This window comes from Fukomys damarensis, unplaced genomic scaffold, assembly GCF_012274545.1.
Source record: "Fukomys damarensis isolate Sample0158 unplaced genomic scaffold, DMR_v1.0_HiC HiC_scaffold_33, whole genome shotgun sequence".
NCBI lineage: Eukaryota > Metazoa > Chordata > Mammalia > Rodentia > Bathyergidae > Fukomys > Fukomys damarensis.
Genome location: NW_022900945.1, coordinates 32,767,808 through 32,790,253, shown reverse-complemented (window position 1 = coordinate 32,790,253; position 22,446 = coordinate 32,767,808). Strand labels below are relative to the sequence as shown.

Sequence of the window (22,446 nt, the reverse complement as noted above, 5' to 3'; positions counted from 1 at the left end):
AAAAAAAAAAAAAAAAAAAAAAAGAGAGAGAGAGAGAGAGAAAGAGAAAGAGAGATGCTATTTTAAAGTATTTTATATTTACCGATTTAATTAGTAATAACTAACAATTATGATCACCATGTTAAATTGTTCTAAGTGTTTTACATAAATAATTACAATTTTCCATGAGAGGTGCTGTAATTATCTCTATTAAGTAATTTGTTATGGTTTATATCTAGAATGTCCTTCCAAAGGCTCAGCTCTTTAGAGGTGGGCCTTTTGGAAGGAAATTGGATTATGGGGGCACAGTACTCATTAGAGGATTAACCCACTGAAGTTTAGAGCTGAATGTGTTAAAAGTGTAGATGGAAGAGGTAAGTTACTAGGGGCATAACCTGGAAAGGTTTATCTCCCTGTCCAGCTCCTCCTCCCTTCGCTTTCTGCTTCCTGGCTGCTCTGAGTTGGGCACCTTTTCCTATGCCATATTCTTCTGCTATCCTGTTTTTGTCATGGAGCCAGCTTGCCAGGGAGTATAACTGTTAAACAATATAAACCTCTCATCATTTAAGGTGTCAACGCTGTGTATTTCATTCCAGGGATGAGAAAAGTGACTAAGACAGATTGTGATGATACTAGAGAGGTCGGGTCAGTGCTGTGGCTATACCTGATCATGTGGTTTAGAAACCTTTGGGTGTGGTTCACGGGAGAAGTTTGGAAAGGTTTGGAGATGCTAGCTAAAGAAGCCCTAAGATGCTGTAAACTGAACTGATTGGTGTGCAGAAGACCATAATGTTGGTAGAAATGCAGACAGTAAAGGTTAGGCTCAGGAAATTGCAGCTGGGAGCAAGGACTCCTTTGGCAATTGGATTAGAGACTGTATGTGTTATATTCTGCCAGAAAATTTGTCTACTCTTTGCTTATTGCCTGAGAATTTGTAGGAGAGTGAGATTACAGAAATGGACTAATTAATGGTGAACAAAATTTCAAGGCACCCTGAAGTTCAGGCTGTGGTATGGGTACTGCTGGCAGCTTTTAGCCAGATCTACAGAGAAAATTAGGGCCAAAAAGCTTATGTGAAAAGTTTTTAGCTTCCTCAGAAAGGAAGTGCCTGTAAAGCTGGGGCTAAGGAGAGCACAGTTGAAAAAATGCGTATTTTAAGAAGCCAAACACTTTAAGGACAATAGGAAAGATAGCTTCAAAGCATCTCAAGAGTCAGCAAGGCCCAACCCTTCACAGGCTCAAGGCACAAAAACAGAAAAGTCTTCAATTGTGAAGAGAGCATCTGTGTTCCCTGCTCAAAAAGGACAACTATGGAACTGATTCCCTAGGAACACTTTCACAATGCTCAGTCATCCAGGCACTCAGAGGCCTCTATAACCATGATCCAAAGGGGCCTGCCTATTGCTCTAGCAAGCAGCACACTTTGGCATCATTCACATAGTGTCATTCATCATTCATCGTTCTGGTTTTTCAGACATGCAGAATGCAAGAGTTTTAGGGTGAGGGAAGCTTCCACCCAGATTTCAGAAGGAGGCTTGGGAGATTAAGGCAGTTTGCTCCCGAGAGGGCAATGTGTGAAGCTCTAAGAGTGAAGCCAAAAGTGCAGGGGATCCCTCAGAAAGTTGGTGATGCCAGGAATGTGGAGCATCTGCTAAGAAAAGCCACAAGTAGCAGAATCACTCCAAGAGAGATGTTAAGAAGGCTGCAACCAGTAATGTTAAAAGAGCAAAGACACCCAAACCCACTGGAGCTCACATCTCACCACAACTTGTTCTAGGTGCTGCACATGGAGCTGTAAAATTTAATGCTTGCCCTGCTGGATTTCAGTCTTGTTTTGGTCCCTTTCCTTTTTATCCTTTTATTTCCTTTTGGACTGGGAATGTTTACACTATACCATTGTATGTTGATAACTTTTCTTTTTGATTTTTACAGGGGCTCGCCTTGAGTCTCGAAGATTTTGGACTTGGATTTTTCAACAATGCTGAAACTGTTAAAAACTTTGGTGACTCTCAGAGATGCACTAAATGACTTTTGCATAAAGAGATGGGCATAAGTCTTTTGAGCATGAGGGTGGAATGTTATACTTTATATCTGGAATGTCCCTTGAAAGGCTCACGTGTTCAAAAAACTGAAAAATTTAGAGCTGAATGTGCCGTTAGGAGGTGAAGTCTGGGAAGAAGAAGCAAGACATTGGAGGTGTGATCTGGAAGGACATATCTCTTTCTGAGATCCTTTATTGTTCTCTGCTTCCTGTTGCCATGAGTTAAGCAACTTTTAATTCATGATGCCCCCTCTGCCATCCTTTTTCTGTCTTGGAGGTAAATGAACAGGGACTGTAATTATAATCCAAAATAACCCCCTTCTCCTTTAAGTTGTGGGTATTGGGTATTTTGTCCCAGCAACAAGGAAAAGTGACTAAGACACTTGTACATGGCCTTACTTCTTAAACCTAATAAGGGTCTTAAATAGAATTCAAACCCAGATAGTCTAGTTCTATATTTCATGCTCTTAAATATTACATTATGGTGGTACCTCGGCTCACAGATGCTTATGTTTGCAAACACTTTGGTTTGCAAAGAGAACTGCTAGGAAACATTTAGTTTTGTTTGCAAACTCTGGCTTGGGTGACAAACACAACTGCAATATGGCCATCTTTTCCAGAATCATAGAACAAATTAAGTTTGTGAACCAAGGTATCACTGTATAACAATATATATTCAGTATTTGTAAAGGTGGGCACTCTTACACAGATCTGAAGATACTCAATACAATCCTTCTGGAGGGGACTTGGTAGTACTGTCATATATATATATATATATTCATGTGAATATATATGAATATATAATATATGATTTTATATATATATATATTATATGAATATATACATATATATATGATACAGTCTAACTCCAAAATTCCATTTCTGGAATTTCATCCTAGTACTACCAATAGCAAGTATGTGTCAAGCATTTACTATGTACTAGATATTGTGTTAGTTGCTTTGTATATGTTATCCTATCTTAATCTTTAAGAGGTAGGTAGTATTACAAGCCTGATTTCCAAATTGAAAACTGAGATGAAGACAGTTCTAAATAAATTGCCCATGATCATATTGGCCATGATGAAGCTGAAGTTACCCTATGTCGTAATTTCAAAACCCATAGTCTTCAGTGTGAGGTGGTACCACAAAATAAGGGAATAATTAAGGAATTGTTAAAAGATGACTGTAACAGGACATACACAGCAGGGAATAATCAGAAGCACTCTAAATGTCTAAGGAATGGAAAATGACTAATTACAATACAGCCATATAATAAAATATGTTGAAACTTTAAAAAAAAGATGGAGCCAGGCACGGTGGCAGGAGCCAGACTATGTGGTGGGAGCTGGGTGTGGTGGTGCACGCCTATAGTCCTGGCACTCAGAGGCTGACCACAACTGCAAGGAGGATCACAACAATTTCAAGGCCTGCCTGGGCTACACAGTGAGTTCAAAGCCAGCCTGAACTACATAGGAAGACCCTGTCTCAAACAAACAAACAAACAAACAAAAAACCAAATGTGCTAAAAGGTATGGTGTATGCAACTCTCAAACAATTCACAAAAAGTGTATGTGTATGAGAGACAGACGTATCTGTATCTCAGAGAAAAAGTGCATGGCAGAAGAAGGCGCCCATGTAAATACACCCACAAATGATAAAGCAACAGGGAAAAATATTGACAATAATAGATGCTGACACTGCTGGTCCTTGGACCACAATGAGTAGCAAAGATAAAGAGGATTAGGCCAGGGATTTAGCTCAGCGGCACGGCACCTGCTTTTATATGCAAGGTCCTGAGTTCGATCCCCAGTACCAAAAAAGATAAAGAGGATCCTCAAAACTGCTTAAATCATAAGAGTCAAAAAAATAAATTAACTAAAAAATCCTGCTTAAATCAGGCGAGTGGTAACACACCAATTCTTTAAGTGGCAAATTTCTACAAAATAAGGCATACTTACGAAGCAAATGGGATTTTTAAAATAGGATCTGAGTTGTCAACAGCAAGGCTCCCAGATTTAAAGTGAGGACTGAACTGTGTCAGGTGGTTCCGAAGAATTCCAACAGCAACTTGTGCATGTGGATCAAGGCTAACCCTGAATAACATTAATAAAAGGTTGTTAATTTTTAAGAGTAATTTATTCAAGGTTAAGAAGATATGCAAACTGTTTTAAATATGAGTCAACAGTCTGAACTCTAATCAACATACCTGAATATAATAACACTTCCTGGGGACAAGTTTTCAAATTCTATTTCTTGAATATATTCATTGGGCCCTTTTGTGGCAATTCCAGCTTGTTTAACAATTTTACTTTCATTGAGCTTGAAAAAAAGGTATAAAATCCATTGAACAAATAATTTTAATGTCCTTAAAATATTACATATAGTAGAAAGACGAGAGCCCCAAATACCTGAATATGTTCTCTAATTTCTACTGTGATATTTGGCATTCCATTGATTGAATGCTCATCCTTTCTATAAGGTTGTGTATGTCTCTCAATGGTTCTAGCTTCAAGAACAACTTCTTCAATTTTGCCTAGAAACATATAAAAGTTTTTAACAAAAGATTATTCCTAGTATACATTCAAAACTTAAATAAGAACACCATTAAGCATTCTAAAGAATATTAAAAATTGAATATTAACCAAACAAAATGAGATATAGTAAAAATCACAATTTTATAGATTGACAAATAGAAATGTTTATGAATGATCAGTGACAAAAAAATGAGATATTGTACAGTGATAGTTCTGTAAAGGTAACTATGGCTGCAGGGAGTGTACGTAGCTCACTGGTAGAGCATGTACTTTGCAAATGTGAGGCTGTGGGTTCAATCTCTAGCACCAAAAAATACAAAACAAACAGAAAGCTATAAACATAAGCAAAGATCAGACAAGATTATTGAATATAAATTTTTGAATACTCAAAACAGTGAAGATTTAATCGTAAAATTACTAAAGTTGATAATTTTTAAGAATTGGAATTATGCATATTTAGCAAGTAGCAACAAATATAAAATGTGTTTTTTATGGGAATCTTCACTCCATAAGCCAACAAAGTTGGAAGTTGCTGCTTATACAAGAGCAAGGTACGCTGTAATATACAATCTATAATAGGAAATACACACGTGTAGGAAAAAAGTGAGTGACAATAAGGACATATCTCAGGGACATACTATATAATTAATTTTTGTTGTTTTTGAGAGAGGTTCTATGCAACTCAGGATGACCTTGAACTCACTATGTACTGCAGACTGGCCCTAAACTCACAGCAATCCTCCTGCCTCTGCCTCCCGAGTGCTGTGATTATAGGTGTGCACCACACCACACCTGGACGTATTTCATAATTAGGTGTCAAAGAAGAGCTATAATTATGACTGTTATATGTTTAGGAGAAAAAGAGATCATTGAGTACTTATAGGTTTCTCAAAGGAGGTAGAACTTTAGTCCTTGATAGGGATGAACATTGTATATACAAATACAAGTGAGCTTACTTGGGGAACATAGAAAATATCTATTTGGATGGAATAGTAGAGTGGCATAGGGCCAGGATGCTTATGAAGATGGATTATGAAGAGTCTCAAGTATTAAAACTATTTTCCATTTGTGTCTACATAAACAATCCACACTTAAACACACATATGTGTTCATGTGTATACATACATATATATAGACTATTTATACAGCATAAAGACAAAAGATACATGTCCAGTAAATACATATAAGCAAAAGGAATACTGTATGTTAAAATGTAAACAAAAATTTTTTTGTTATTTTTTTGGCACCGGGGATCAAACTCAGGTCCTTGTGCTTGCGAGGCAGGTGCTGAACCACTGAGCTAAATCCCAGGCCCAACAAAAATATTTTAAACACTCAAACATCTGACACTATTTCTGTTCAGATTTTATCCCATGCAGTAAAAAAACAATCTAAAGTTTCCATTTCCACATCTCAAAGACATCCACACTTGCACTGCTACATAACATATAATGACAATTCAATATTATAGTACCTGTGTAATTTAATACATAATTACAGTAACATTTTTAGACTGCATACCAGGGATGCACATTTGAGGTACTTCCTTGCTGTAAAATGAAGTTTTGGGATTTCTGAAAGCAGTTCTAGATACAGCCACAACAGACTGATGGATACTAGGTGAATGTCTTGTTACTGCCACTATGTCTTCATCCACTTGATCTACGTATACCTGAGAAACAGAAAGAGCAACTAGGTTAGTACTGAAATTTTTCTGCACACATTCAGAAAGAAATTTAGAAGATTCAGCTTCTTGCCTGAATAAAACCCTTGGCTCCAAGCTCTTGATGAAGTTTATTGATAGCACACCTGGCTGCAATAATTCCACTTTGGAAATTAACATCCCCCATATTTGATGGCAACGCTCCAGGATTCCACTTAGTGTAAAACCGTTCTTCAGAAACCACTGATATCTAGGGAAAGGTAAAACTTAGTCATTTATGCATTTTAATTATAATGGGAACTTTTGATAAAAATGTTCAAAACTGCAAGCCACTGGATTTTAGAAAATTATACATAATCAAACCTGATGTGGCACTAATTCATCATAGCCTCGTGTACTTCCACTAGCACAAGATGCCATGGAAACAATAGTTGTACTTGGAAGAGCATCATAGGCTGATCTATGCTAGAAAACAAAAACAACGCAAAAGTTTACTTTCTTTCAAATGCAAAGTGCCATTCTATAGCATAATAAAATAAAAGGTTAATTACATAAACACAATCTATGAGGTACATTAATTCTTTTAAACAATAGAATATTCTAAAATCCAGGTACTACAATCACTTATAAATCTAATGTGTTATTTTGAAGCCTGTGAACATTCTTGCTCCAAATACAAGGACTAAATATCAAAACATTCATCAGAGAAATTGGTAAATAACAAGAAATGGACTGATGCTCACCACAATAGGACACTCATTATCATGGGTGATATCCATAAACAGGGCATGGGCGATGGCTGGCATTAAAGGCCTCAAACAGGGCTGAACAAAGGATCCAACAGGTTCTCCACCATATCGGTAAACTAATCTGCCCTCTTCATGACTATTATATGCACTCATTGCCTCTGCAGAGTATTACAAAATATTTTAATGATCTCTATTACTCATGTCCAGGAAGAGATTAGTGACTTCCTATCATGACTAATTTCTAAAACAAAGAACATATCAGTATTATGAAAAATATAATAAAAACATAAAAATTAGAATTCCTTTAAGCAATTAAACAAATGTCAACTAGTTTAAGTGAGCAAGGAAGTTCTATAATTTAACAGCAGAAGTCACTCAAGTAGAAAATATTTGTTTATTGAGAGTTGGCTGTACAAAATCTATGGGAAAAAAAAATCTAAAAATTACGTCTTAAATCCAGGCAGGAGATAAAAAACAGATCTGCATATTTCAAACAACAAAAAAAGTGTTTTGTTTGTGAGTTAGAAGTTCATCCTTCTGGTCTTGCCTCAAAGTAAATATTTTTTATTGATAAAAAGTTATATAAAACATTTCATACAGACTATTTAAATGAACACAAAATTATTAAACATTTCATATAAAGCTCTTAAATTCCTTTTAATTCACTTTAAAAAAGGTAAAGTTTTAGTTGGGAAATATATTTCATCAGCCTACCTCTTATTAAGGAACTAATGCCCAGTCTAGTGACAAAGATATTGTCCAGATCTTCACTTCCTGTGAATAGTTCAGCTACTACATATAAATTGGGTTGTAATTTCCTAGCAGCATCCAACATGTACTGCAAGAAGCAAGGTCATAAATGTAAAAGAAAAAGAAAAACAAGATGGGTCGGAAGGGAGGAGACAAGGCTAGGTGGGGATTTGACATGAGATGTATAGCAAGACAGAGTGGACATTCAAGAAGAATTTCCAAATAAATTTTGTTTTCACATGTAAGAAAGCATCAAGCAGATCAATACATGGAGGAACAAGAGAATTTATACAGAGTAAAACAGTTAAAAAGAAAGATTAGATTTTGCAAAAGATATAGAGACACAAAGGAGAAAAAAGGAAAAAGAAAAATGTTAGTTTCATTAAAAAATGTGACCCGCAACATTGCAAATCTACCAATCTTTCCCATTTTTTGTTTATTTTTAATACCTCTAGTCAGTAGTCAGACTGTTAATTTCTGGCTGGTTGATTAAGCTTATCATTATTGGTAAATTCCCTGCTGGTAAACAATTTAACAATTGCAAAGATTAGGTCTGACTGGCCAAACTGAAGTCTGCAAATGATAATAAACTCTTAATCTCTAACACCTTACAATTTCTATTTGTACAATTTGTTTTACATTAGTGCTACCTAGCTGATAATCAAAGAATACTGGCTTATAATAAAAAATCAGATTAATTCCAATTTTTTTCACAGTGCTTTAAAAAGTTAATACCTGAAATTCTATTAGTGAACAAATAGAATCTTAAGAGTATTCTGTAATTTTAAACTATGCAAATTAAGTGCTAACATTCAGTATTGCCATGTCATAACAATGTTATATGTATACATTTGTTGCTGCTAAAGGCAAAACTAAAAAAAAAAAGAAAGAAAGAAACTGTCATTTTTAGAACTAAACAATGTTCTATTAGTGTAACTAATGTTTACTAAATCCTTCAAAATCAAATCAATTTTTCATCATAGGAGTTGAAACGTATACATTATAATTGTATGCAAAAACTATAGAAACATTTTTCAAATAAGCATATTATTTCCAAAGAATACCAAATTATAAACTAGGAAGCTATCATACCTCTTAGGATGAAAAAAAAATTTTTTTTTTTGAGACAGGGTCTCACTATGTAGTTGAGACTGACCTGGAACTCACTATGTAGCCCAGGCTGGTCTTGAACTCACAGCAATCCTCCTGCCTCAGCCTCCTGAGTGCTGGGATTATAGGTGTACGCTACTATGCTCGGCTTAGGATAAAAATTTACAAAGCTGTATTAGGTAAGACATAATTTCATAAATATTGGCATTGTTCACAAGTTGCTTAAAAAAGTCCAAAGATGAATACATAAGTTATGTTTATATTTCTAAATAAATAATTGATAAAAATTGAATCAATGCAGCTAAAACAAGCCTCAATATGCTACAATATTAGAGTTTAAAAAGTCACTAATGGGCTTCCTGCAAAATGTTTTCTGGCAATAAAACAGAGGAAGAAGAGGGCTAAGAGCATAGCTCAGTGGTAGAGCCTTTGTCTACCATGTTTGTAGCCCCGGGTTTGATCTTCCCCGCAAAATCTCTGTAACATGTAGTAAACTACTCAGCTTTACAGTGGCTACTAGTACATATTGAAAGCAACCTAAAAAAAGGCAAATATTTTTTATCTATTACTAATAGGTAGCATAGTTTTGAGATATATATGTGTGTGCGTGTGTGTGTATGTGCGTGTCTGTGTATATATGTATGTTTATATCCAGAGACAAAATGATCAACTTTCCAAAATGAAAGCTTAAAAACTAACTTGTTAAACATTTTATGGTCCAGTTTTCCATAACAACTGTATTCAAACAATGCTCCAAACCAAACAGCACAATGAAACACGTAGCTGCATAGCTGCTTAAGGAACATATGAAAGAATGCTCTTAGTATTGTTATTATTTCTTAATGTAGAAGAATTGCTTTTCTGTACCTCAGCTACATGAATAGGTGTTGAATGGCAGTTATCAAGACGTACACCCTGGAAATAAGTCGCAGTTATTTCAGTATATTTTTTCATGTGTGCCCAGAGGTAAGGACAGTCCTCTGGTTTATTTCCATAGCGTAATTTCACACTGTCTCCCCAGCATATAAGTTCTCTCCTTAAGTAAACATCTGACCCTGTTAAGAAAAAAGGTGTGCTTTCAATGGTTCAAGAAATAGAATAAAAATAATTACCTCAAGGAAACAGTCCTTCTCATTTCATTATAAAGAATTGTTTATTAATACATGTTTGAGGTTTATAATGATTATAGCTATGAGGGGTTGGTACATGTACATAACACATTTTAATTCTTTTACTTCCCCTTTCCCTACCCTCCCTCCATCTCTACAGCTTCCCATTTGCAAAAGATCTATTAAAGAAATACTGCCTTTTTTTTTTTTTTTTTTTGAGACAAGGTCTCTCTATGTAGTTCAGGCTTGCCTTGAACTCACTATGTAGCCCAGGCTGGCCTCAAACTCATGATGATCCTCCTGCCTCAGCCTCCCAAGTGCTGGGATTATAGGCGTGTGCCACCATGTTCAGGTAATACAGTCATTTTTAAAGTGAATTATTTCTATCACAAATGATATTTGGTTAAAATTATACCTAAAATGGTATGAGACAGAAATATAAAATCAATATAACACGAATTTATATTTCATACTATTTTTCAAAAGTTCTAACTTAGAATTTCTTAAAAAATGGGGGCTTAATTTCAAAAATTCAAATTGTTTCTTAAAACAAAAATAGTAATAGTAATATCACAGTCTCTTAAAAACTATAGTTTTAACAAAAAATATTTAAAGCTCCATCTCTACCTTTCTATTCATTTTTGAGAATAGCTTACATTAAACCTGTGGCATATGGCAGAATGAATTTTTTCATTTAAAATGGGTAGAAAAGAGAGGGCAGATATACTTAAGCCCAAAGTTACTTAGTTATATTCTTAAAAGAACAGAATAATTCTGATTTAAGTTTAATGTTACTAAATTAAATTCTGGGTTCTGAAATGTCAAAAAGCACCCCCTGCAAAATGTTCCCTAGGAAAAAAAGACGCCAAGAGTAAGTGAGGGGGAACCTAGAAACAATTATTTCTAGTTTAACTGTCTTTCAAATACTTTAGAACCAGTGCATGAAATGAAAATATAACAGCACTATAACAGCAATGTTTTCAAACTTTTAAAAAGCATAGTAATATTTTGTCCAAATAATATAGCTTATACAGGTTCACAAAATATGAATTAAATACATAAAAGCTCTTCTTTTTTTGAGAGGGGCAGTTGAGACAGGGTCCTGTTATATAGTTCAGGCTGACCCTGAACTTGCAGCAGTTCTCCTGCCTCAGGCTCCCAAGTGCTGGGAGTACAAGTGTGCACTACCAAGCCCAGCTCAAAAGATATTCAGTTGAGGAAATGCAGGTAGGAAGACATAAGCTAGAAAAGGATATAAATACCATCCTTTTAGTCAACTACTTTTCGTCTCTGCCAAATATTAATTTATATCTCATACCTATTTTGCAAAATTCTAGCTTATAGTAGGTTTTTTAAATGTGTGCCCAATTTCAAAAATTTAAGTTGCTTCTTAAGGAAAAAGGATAATAGCAACAAGGTTCTTTAAAGCTATAGTTCTGCCCAAAATAGTTTTATTTCTTATTTCTCTCTTGTACCTGTGATACTTGTAGTGAAACAGTTGAAAAACTAGCCTCATTGGGGAAAGATCCCTATAAAACAGATCATATCTTGAACTTTCCAAGAATTTCTTTCCCTATCCACAGAGAAGTCAAAAAAGACATACCTGGTTCAGCAAAGTTTCGAAGAGGATCATCTCCCATCACCCATCCATTATGTGCCATGAAAAAACAAGCTTTATTTGGGGTGTGAATCATAGATTCTTCTGTGGATAAGCTCATTTCTTCAAATGGGAAAGTAAAATACCTAGAGATACAATGAAATATTAAATCCAAAAGAGAAATTCCTTGGAGAGAATTTGAATTTGCAGTATTAAAAATTAAACTTTTTCACTAATGAGCAGAATAAATAAAATTAGTTTGACACCATTTCCAGGATGTAAAATTCAAATACCTAAGCAGACTTTTTGAGTTAATCTAGTAGGATGTGAAGAGTGAAGACTTAAAATTGTACCATTATACAGCTAACTATTAAAATAATTTTTTAAATCTCCTAAAATTACAGGAAAATTAATTGAGATACTCCTGTTGCTTTGCAAAGGCTTTTATTATCTTCCAGTTGCCCAACTTATGCTGCATGTTAAAATAAAGTAAGGAGCAATCTGCTTGCTCAATTTGTTTAACACTGAATTATTACTAGCAAGTGCTGCAGTCTGACTGTTTCTCCCCAAAGACGATGTGTTGGAACCTTAACCCTCTATGTTTGGAGGTGGAGCCTGGTGATAAGATTTTGGGTGCGAGGGATGGAGCCCACATGAGTGGATCAATGCCTTCCTTGAGTGAGTTCTCCCTCTTCAGAACTGGTTTAGCTATTATGAGAGTGGTTTTTGTCAAGAGCAAGGCTGCTCCCTATGTTCATCTCTGCTGTATGTGCTCTCTGCCCTTCACTTTCTGTCCTGTTGATGAGGCACAAATCCCTTTCCAGAAGCTGAGCAGAGGCCGGCTGAGCAGAGGCCGGCTTCTAAGACTTCCCAGGCTCCAGAACTCTGAGCTAAAACAAATCTGTTTCTCCATAAATGTTCCTATCTCAGGCACTCTCTGTTCCAATGACAGAAAAGATATCTAGTGTACAGTCCTCCAGAAACATTAGTGTAAATAGTATTTATAAGTTGGCTCAGAGATAATATTTTAACTACAGATCTGCCTAACAAAATTAATAGGAAGTATACTACTTGTGAATTAAATCTACTATAATTTAAGAAACATCCTGAAAAAAAAAACATTTATATTAACTTGCAAAATTGAATACAATTTTCAACTGAGAAGAAAAAAAATAAAAATGGAATACCTGGTAACTAAGGGATGTTTTCTAGTGACAGGACCTAGTTTAGGACCGTGGTCAGCCATTCGTTCATAAAACACATTTCCCAAAAGGCAATTGACTGCCTAGAAAATATTAAATTATGTTATATCATCATCAACAACAAAAATAGTATTAGGACTCAAAGAGAAATAACAGTTTAAAAAGAGGTAAAACCTGTTCCTGATGGTAGTGTATGAGCTGATGCTTCTCTGAATTTAATTCCTCCATTCTCTTACGAAACCAATTACAGCACTCTTCAATTGCGGCTGGCCCACTACTAGAGCAGACAGAGTGATACAAAGTCATTTAGTGGTTTTATAAAAGCTACATTTAAAAACTTTCTAACAAGGGTCATAGAATCCTTAAATATAATCATCAGGATCTTAATTATGGCTGAAAAACTGTTCCAAATGTAAAAACTTTTACATACATGCACAGAAACATGACTCGGCACACAGACGACATGGGAAGGTGTCATGTGCTGAAGTAGTAGAATTAGGATGCAGTACTTCACTTCATTTAATAAGCAGTATGAAAGTCATAGTAGCCAAAAAGGAACACACGTTATATTATTCTTCATTTCACAGGGCAAATACATAACATACTTATGTGGTATGAAAGTTGCTAGTGCAATGTTCATATCTACAGTACAGCCAAGTCGTCGGTATTCAGGATCCTGAATAATCTTAAGATGCTGTTTTGGATCAGACTTGGTTATTCTCCTATTTTCTAAAAGAAAGAAAAAATTATATCTTAAATGCAAATATCCACAAGGAGAATATTGTCACTGGCTTTAAGTTGGCAGTCTACTATTATTGTACAGAAAAATAAAACCTTATTTTACAAGCATCCTTCATGCTTCTCCATCTTTTTGTTTATTTGTTTTGTTTGTTTTTTGAGACAGGGTCTCACTCTGCAGTCCAGGCTGGCCTCAAACTCTCAGTGTTCCCCCTGCCTCAGCCTCCTGAGTGGTAGGCCAGGCATTATACAAAAAGAGACAAAATATCATTATAAAAGGAAAATGTAGGGATTCCATCAGCTCAATATTAGGCCTATGTTGTTGCTTCAGTAAGAATTCATTTATTCACTTATTTATTTATTTATTTAGCTGTACCAGGGATTGAACTCAGGACCCTGACTTGCAAAGAAGGCGTGGGGTCACTGAACTAAATGCCAGGCCCCATTTATTCCCTTTTTAGACCATTAAGAACTTAGTAGTAAATGCTTTCTTCTCAGGTATGTACTACCAAATATTTTAACCTCAGGAATTCTGTTTCCTCTGAGATTGCTTCTGTTTCTAAAATGAGTCTTAGACAACAATCTAACTTTCTTTGCATTTTCTGAAAGAAATACATAGCTTTGTTTTTATATATTATTTTCTGTTTTCATCTATAACCATATCATTTAAGTAATAATAATAAAAAAGAAATGTATGGTTTTGGGGGGAATTCTAATTCTTTTTCTGGAACTTGTTCCTAATAAATCAGGTATTGATGCTGAACTGTCTCCACTGGAAATGATTTTTTTTTTTGCAGGGGGGTTGTGGGGAATAGAACTCGGGACCCTGTGCTTGCAAGGCAGGCAACAGAACCACTCAACTAAATCTCCGGCCCTTCCATTGGAAGTGATTTTATTTTAAGTAATTTCATATTTGGCTTAAGTTACAGATACTTTGAAAAAGTTTATAAAACAAAGAAAAATAGATATTTAAAATTCAATTTTTAAAGTCTGGATAAGTATATAAAAACTGCAAAGAAATGTTTGAAAAAGAGATAAATGTGTACCATCAGTGTCAAGTAATAGTTTTTAGTACTGTTAAAAATCAAAGATCACTGGAGGAACACAGAAAATAGACCAATGTATATTTAGTATATAACTATATACTGTACCATAAAGTATTATGGTGAAATTTCAAGTCAGTATAAAGAATGAATTTTCAATTCAACATCATTTTAAAATATCATTTAAGTATCATTGATAAAGGTTACATACCTCCTTTATATGATCCAAATGTATTAAATATAGAAACATATAATAAGATTATTAGAAGACAATACAGAATGTTGATAGGTATTTTCTAAGTACGATGTGAAATCAGAAGCCCTAAAAGACTGACTACATTAAAAAAAAAAACATAAGAAATAGAAGTTAAAGGGAAAAGAAAAAAATGCGAGAGAATGAAAAGATGAAAATAAAGTGTTTGTAGATGGGGAGGGGGGGAGGGGGTGAAGGGAGGGCAGAGGTAAGGGGAAAAAAATGAGAATCAAGACTTGCTATGTAAAGGTACATGATCCCAACAATGAATGTAACTGTACTGTATCCCTAAATGTACCAATAAACTCAATAAAAAAAAAAAAAAAAAAAAAAAGAAATAGAAGTTAAATGATGAATGGTATAATAGGAAAATATATTTGGGGCCTGCATAAGAAGGAAGTATTAGTAATAATATATCAGTACAAAAGAGGCAAATGGTTCAGTAGAAAAATTAAGAACATTAATAATCAATTAATGCAGAAAGCATAAATGACCAGCTTCCATGTGAAAATATTTAATAACCCAAGATATAAATTAAAATAAGATATGCTTTGCCTGACTGACAAAGATTTTAAAGATTGTCTCTAATGTTGGTGAAGGTATTGCTTATAATCATATAAGCTTGAATACTGATTATAATAATGTAAGCTGGTATAATGTGTTGTAAAAAGCAATTTGACAAAATCTATTATATTTAAAATTTATTATACAGATTTATATAGCAAGTAAACATAACATATAAAAGATGTATTTTCTGCAGTACTGCTTACAAGTTCTATTAGGGCAAGTATTTTGTTACGTTCACCACTGAATCTTCATGCCTGAAAAATGCCTAATACAAAGTAGACGGTTTCATTGTTTTTTCTTTTTTCTTTAGTTTATTGGTACTTTTTAAGTATACAGTACAGTTACATTCATCATTGGGATATTGTACCTTTACATGTCAGATCTTGGTTCTCATTTTTTCCCGATACCCTTGCCCTCCCTTCACCCCCTCCACCCTCCACTATCTATAAAGACTTTGTTTCCACTTTTTCTTTTTCTCATATTTTTTCTTGTCCCTTATTTCCTTTCCCCTACACCTTTAATCCTTTTCTTCCTATTTCACATTATCAGTTTTACAATTTGGATCTTATTTACACTTGTAATTTTTCATACCAGAGAAACTAGTATTTACACATGTGAAAGTAGATGGTTTAATAAATATACACTGACTGTGTATAGTGGTGCATGCACGTAATATCAGCACTCAGAAAGCCGAGGTAGAAAGATCACTGGGTTTGAGGCCAGCCTTGGCTACACAGTGAGTTCAAGGCCAGCCAGGACTACCTAGGGAGACCCTGTCTCAAAAAGACAAAACAAATAAACATACATACCTACACATAAAGCATCAATTTGTAGTTCCCGCTAAAGAAATGAATTTTAATAGGAAAATGGATACACACTGAAGATATACCCCTAAGTGAAATAAGTCACACACATGTTAATACCGAATAATTTCTCTGGTGTGAATAAATTGTAATAATACATAAGATCCTAATAAGATTACTGACATTGTGAAATGGGAAGAAAGGGGCTAAAGGTATAGGGAAGGTGGGATGGGTAGGGGGAAGGGTAATAAGGGAAAAGAATGTGTGATAATGAAAAGATGGAAATAAAGTATTTGTAGATGGGGAGGGGAGGAGGGGGTGAAGGGAGGGCACAGACAAGGGGAAAAAATGAGAACCAAGACTTGTCATGTAGAGGTACAAGATCCCAACAATGAATGTTAACTGTACTGTATCCCTAAAATGTACCAATAAAATCAATTGGAAAAAAAAAGAAGTGAATTTTAGGAGAAGGGAAGTCATATATCATATTTTTACCTCCCCCGCTGCCAACTAGGGTTTAAATCTAGGCTACACTCCCAGGAAGAACAGGGTCTCACTAAGAGGGTAAGTTGACCAGGCTGGGCTTGAACTTGTGATCCTCTTCCCTCAGCCTCTCAGAGTGATGGAATTACAGGCTTGTGCCACCACCACACACCTGGCTTGCTTTTTATCTTTATGATGAATACACATTATTGCATATACACGTTACAGCTTAAATATACCAAAGACAAGGGAGGATAGTGACTCTTTCATAAAATAAAACATGAAAGAAAGCTAATATAAAAATTCCTGTATTAGGGTATTACACAATCCTAACAGTTGATGCTGAATCTGATTAAGCTTCCTGAATTTCAAGACAATTCTACTTCAAAGGCATTATTACTGGATCCTACTCTAGGTCTGTTTTCTAGATGGAAACTTCTTAAGAGCCTCCGAAGATTCTCAATGCTAGGTTATCCTACACTAATAAATACTTTCATTATAATCCTTTCTAATTTGTCTCAACTCTAAATTCTCTTTGAGTACAGTTTTTCCTACCTTACTTTGTTGGGGATACATTGATTAACTTCTTGATTAATTATGTGCATAACTGAAGACGGGTTTTTGTTTTTTAAGACACAGTCTTGCTATACAGTTCAGGCTGGTCTCAAACTCACAGCAATCCTTCTGCTTCAGCCTCCTGAGTGCTACCATGCCTGGCTCTTTATCTTTTGTTACAGACTAACATCTGGCTTTAGTCTCACTAGTGGTTAGGTGGCCATCATGATGGGCCCCATCAGCTCGAGGCTCCTCTTCACTGGTTAAGATTCTTACTACAAATAGCAGAAGATTCACATCTCGGATTCAGGGCCTGTTTCCAGCCTTTCTCAGCCAAAGTAACATGCTCTCCCTCTCATTCTTATTTTTAATAAGTATAATCTAAGCATTCTGCTAAGGAACCAGCAGTAAGATAAAGCTACCAAGGGAAACAATTACATTACACATGATGACACACCCTTTAGTTGTCTCTGCTCAGGTTCCAGAAATACAGCTTTATAGCCAAAATATTATATAATTAAAACAGATTTAATTATAATGTTAACCAAAAAAGTTATGATTCACATATGAATATTACATTTCTTAAAATTGATAGGGATGATCTAATTCATATCCTTTACCTTGTGTGAGAAGTCTTCTAAATTCCTCAACTGCTCTGTGTTCATCTACTTGGAAAAATTCCCACAGCTTAATCTTCGGATAAATATCCTCCCAAATTACTTTTCGAATGCACTACAAAATTTCAATAGTGAAAAAAAAAGCATGAATATGAATCCTTTCACCAAATACTGCTTAGCATCTTAAAATACTTATTTTTTTTGTTTTTGATTTTGTTTTTGGAGTCAGGGTTTCGCTCCGTAATCCAGGCTGGCCTTGGATTTACTATATACCCCAGGACTGGCCTCTAACTCAGTGATACTCCTACCTCAGCCTCCCAAGTGCAAGGATTACAAAGCATGTGCCATCGTGCCCAGCTTCCAATATGTATTATAAATAATTTTCAACCACATATTTAGTTTGTACTTTAGAAATGTCGTCACTCTGATTTTGGTGTAATCGTCTTCTACACATACTTACATTCATGTGGTGATCATTTTCAATCAAAGCAGGGATTCCCTTTTCTCTGTATTTCCCTTCTGCAACCTCACAGGAGAAATGCCAGAATGCTCTGTCTAAAACCCAGGCGGGCTTTAAATGTGGAGAATTCACAAGATTATATGCAGATTCTGGATGTTCCTGGATCCATTTACTGTTAGCAGCTTAAAGAAAAAGAAAACACATATTTTGTGATTAAACTGAATGTTTTATAATTAAAGAAAATACCTATGCAAAGTTCGAAAGTAAAACAAAATACTGACATCTACCATTCATTTTCTTCTATCTTAAGACATTAATATTTTATGATGCTATCATATAAAATTTTCTTTGGTTATGACATCCTATAATCCATTTCACCATACTATTTTAAATTTGAACACTGCTTAGAAACTCCTGATGGGTCACTTCCAATATTTAGCTATTATGAATTGTGCCACCAACAATTAGTAATAAAGAAAATGTGATATTTATACACAATGGAGTACTATCTGCTATAAAGAAAGACAAATGAGTCATCTGTAGATACGGCTGCACTTTGAGACCACAATGTTGTGACATAAATTGGGCATACAAGCTTAAAATTATATGATTTCTCTTCTATGAGAAACCCTATTTTTATATAGAGTAAAATAAAAGACAGATAATAGGAAGTAGGGAGATAGAGCTTTCTCAAATGGGAAAGGGATCAAGAGATGAAGGGAGAAAGGAGAGGGAAAGACGAAAATAGAATTAAGATGTGTTATGTACAGGTACCGATTCTTCACATGACATGTATTATGTACTGCAAACATGTACTCATTAAAAAAAAAAGGATGTCCTGATGGAAGAAAAATCAGTTATCTCATAGGCTAATCATAAGGGTTAATAAAATATGTGCTTAGATAAGAGAGAGAAAAGTGAGGCTAAGAAGTTGCTAAAAGAAATATACTGAAGGAATACGGACAGTTTTTATCTTATCCATTTGCATCAGTAAGTTCAGAACCAGAATCAGGAGTTTAGAAAGATTCCAATTATTTTTTAAAATTTTTAAATTTTTTTTTTAATACTGGGGATCGAACTCAGAACCTTGCACTTGAGAGACAGGTGGTGGAACCAACCACCTAGCTAATCCCTGACCCAAGATTCCAATTATTAAAGATAACCTACAACATTATGAAGATTTTTTTTAAATGGAGGACTCATACACAATTTTTCTGATACCCAGCCACCCATCATCCACCCACTCACCCATCATCTATATACATCAGTGTGATTTTTATTTTGGAGACAGGGTCTCACCATGTAGCTCAGGCTGGACTCAAACTTGTGGCAATCCTCCTGCCTCAGCCTCCTATGTGATGGGATTACAGGAATGCAAAACCACACCCAGTTTACCTGCTTTTTAAAACTAGTCTTGCTAACTTGTTCAGTCTGGCCCTAAGTTCTGTATTCTCCTGCTTCAGCCTACCGAGAAACTGGAATTACAGTTGTGCACCACCATATCCGGCAAGCTTGTATGATTTTAAAATGGGCTAAGCCCCCTGAATTCACACTAAGGAGAAGAGCGGTTAGTGAAATAAAAAGGAATAGCAATTACTGCATACATCCTACACATTAGGAATTGTTCTAAAAGTGACATGCACTGGTTTATGATCCCTCGTTTCCTACCATTTGATAGAGAACATGCTATTATGTTCCTTTAAAAGATGAAGAACTGAGGCATAGAGAGGAAAGTAACTCAGCCAAAGTCAGCCAGCCAGGAATTAACTTGGGCAATTCTCTCTTCAGAATCTGGAATCATAACCTCTTTGCTCTGTCACTGAGATGAATGTGTGCGGGTCTCATTTACTCAGCTAAGCGCCCTTGAGGATTTTGGGGTTTTTTTGTACTGGGGGTTGAACTCGGGACCTTGTGCTTACAAGGCAGTTGGAGGTACCACTGAGCTAAATCCTTGGCTCTCTTACAGATTTTTAGAATCATTATTACTTCTATTTCTATATTTAGTAAATTATTCATATAGTGTTTATGCCCACAAAAAAAAACTTAGATGAAGAAGGATTTATAAGGAACATTAATCTTACAATAAAAGTTAAATTGATAATTTTCAAAATTGGCATCAAGATGCTGGTCCTCTGGGTGTGGTGGCGCACACCTGTAATCCCAGCACTAGAGAGGCTGAGGCAGGAAGACTGCCATAAATTTGAGGCCAGCCTGGGCTACATAGGGAGTTCATGCCAGCCTAAACTACATAGTGAGACACTGTTTCAAAAAAAAAAAAAACAAAACCAACAAACAAATAAAGATGCTGTTTGTTAGATTCATCATTATGTTCACTAAAATTTAAGGTTTTTGTTAAAAAGAAAAAATGTAGCAATGGTCAAATCTTGTTAGGATTTTCACTTACTGGGCTACAGGCAGAGCCCAGTGGTGGAGTACTGTCTAATACATGCAAAGGCCTGATTTCACACAGATACATACATACAAATGCTATGAATAAATGCTAAGGTTATTCCCCCACCACCACCCTGCTTTTCTTTTTTGGAGTTTAGCTATGAGACCCAGGCTTGTCTTCAGTTACTAGGCTCCTTCAAATATATAAGTATCACTAGTTCTACTCTAATTTTTTTAAAAATGTAGTATTGAGGATTGAACCCAGAGCCCTGTGCATACCAGGATGTGCTCTACCAGCCCTTTCAGTGCAGGATCTTGCTAAGTTGCTCAGGCTAGCTGAGCTTGTGATTTTCATGCCTCAGCCTCCCCAGTGTCTGGGATAGTAGGTGCGTGCCACCATATCCTGACACCCCAATTGTTTTAATGGCAAAGTTCTAAAATGCTTTCTTCTCAAATAAAGCATCAAATGAAATAATTCTAAGCATTAGGTAATGAGGGTATGCATCCTTCTTTAAATTGTACATGAAAGAGGAATGAAACTCCCAACTATGTTTCAACATATCAAAATTAAAATTAATCACAGGCTTCTGGAGTGGTGAGTAAAGGACTCAATATGTCCCCAAACTAACTGGTGAAAATCATTTTAAAAAATCAATCATTGTCTCTGGAAGGGCATTCAGCACACTGAGAAACACTTACCCAATATAATAAAGCCAAGGATCTGTGCCATCTATCAAGACTGGGTTCTCGGTGCTCATGGTCTGTTACATTGGACTAGGACATCCAGCCACAAGTGGGAGCAGGTGAGAAAGGGAGCTGCCCACCTGCACAAGGCCTCTGTGACATGGGGCAGGGGAATGAGAGGCAGCCTGACCCTCGCAGAGTGAAATTCTATGTCCAAATGGGAGCTGGGGGAGAAGGCTACAGCACCCAGATACAGCATCTGAGAGACAGCAATCGAGCTCATGGACACACGACAGTGGAGTATGTGTCTGTTTAAATGTGAGACTCTTGCTGCTCTCACCACGATCTAGAAGATTTTCCTGTTTCTCCATATGCCAAACATTTCTCTGGGGACTTTAAATGATTATTTTAAAACAATTTTTATCAACTGTGGCTATTTCACTGGGTAGAGGATGTGCGGAGCCCTCCTGCTGCCATTCTGGAAGTGGATCCCCCTGAACAGGAACTTTTAAAATGAAATCCTGTTTCATAGAAAGGACATTATGATTTGCAACAGTTTCCAGGTAAGACTATGACAAAGTTCACTTCTTTTACATGCACAGAATCTCTCAACTGCCTCAGAAATACCATCTGTGGCAAAAACTGCTATTGTACCATTTTTATTCTTTCTTCCTTTAGTAATGAAATTCCCAAAGTGTAGCTGTACACATGGCCGGCAAAATAAAGACTTCAAGTCTTCTTCAAAAGTACATGGACTAAGAGACAAAATCTGACCTGATGCCACGTGAGGCGAATCTTGGGGTTTATGACACAGAAACCAGAGCAGCCATATTTGATTAAGAGTTGGAAGCAGAGTGCTGGAGATGGCAGAGCAACATGAGAGAAAGAATCCGATCCCCTAATGCCATGCAGCTATTTTAGTCCCAGTACGCCTGCCTACCTCATCTTTTATGAGATAAATACAATTTCAATCTTAAACCGCTACAGTATTGTCTCTAATGTAGCTGCCTAAGCTGTAATCTAATTCTATAGTTTGTAACTAACATGTCATTATGTTGATAAACTCAATGTGAATAATATTACAGATGTCTAAGTAATTATCAATACTGTCAATATTT

At 35.7% G+C, this 22,446-nt stretch overlaps 1 protein-coding gene across 1 annotated transcript in view; it reads right to left on the bottom strand.

Moving 5' to 3' along the window:
* Agl (amylo-alpha-1, 6-glucosidase, 4-alpha-glucanotransferase) overlaps positions 1-22,446 on the bottom strand; it is a 75,690-nt gene that overhangs the window by 37,875 nt on the left and 15,369 nt on the right. The window contains 15 exon segments of the mRNA XM_010639055.3: positions 3,979-4,113; positions 4,227-4,339; positions 4,429-4,553; positions 6,076-6,226; positions 6,312-6,467; positions 6,581-6,682; positions 6,961-7,124; positions 7,681-7,804; positions 9,694-9,881; positions 11,539-11,678; positions 12,720-12,817; positions 12,909-13,011; positions 13,340-13,463; positions 17,797-17,908; positions 18,254-18,435. Coding sequence (XP_010637357.2) covers positions 3,979-4,113; positions 4,227-4,339; positions 4,429-4,553; positions 6,076-6,226; positions 6,312-6,467; positions 6,581-6,682; positions 6,961-7,124; positions 7,681-7,804; positions 9,694-9,881; positions 11,539-11,678; positions 12,720-12,817; positions 12,909-13,011; positions 13,340-13,463; positions 17,797-17,908; positions 18,254-18,435 — 2,017 coding nt within the window.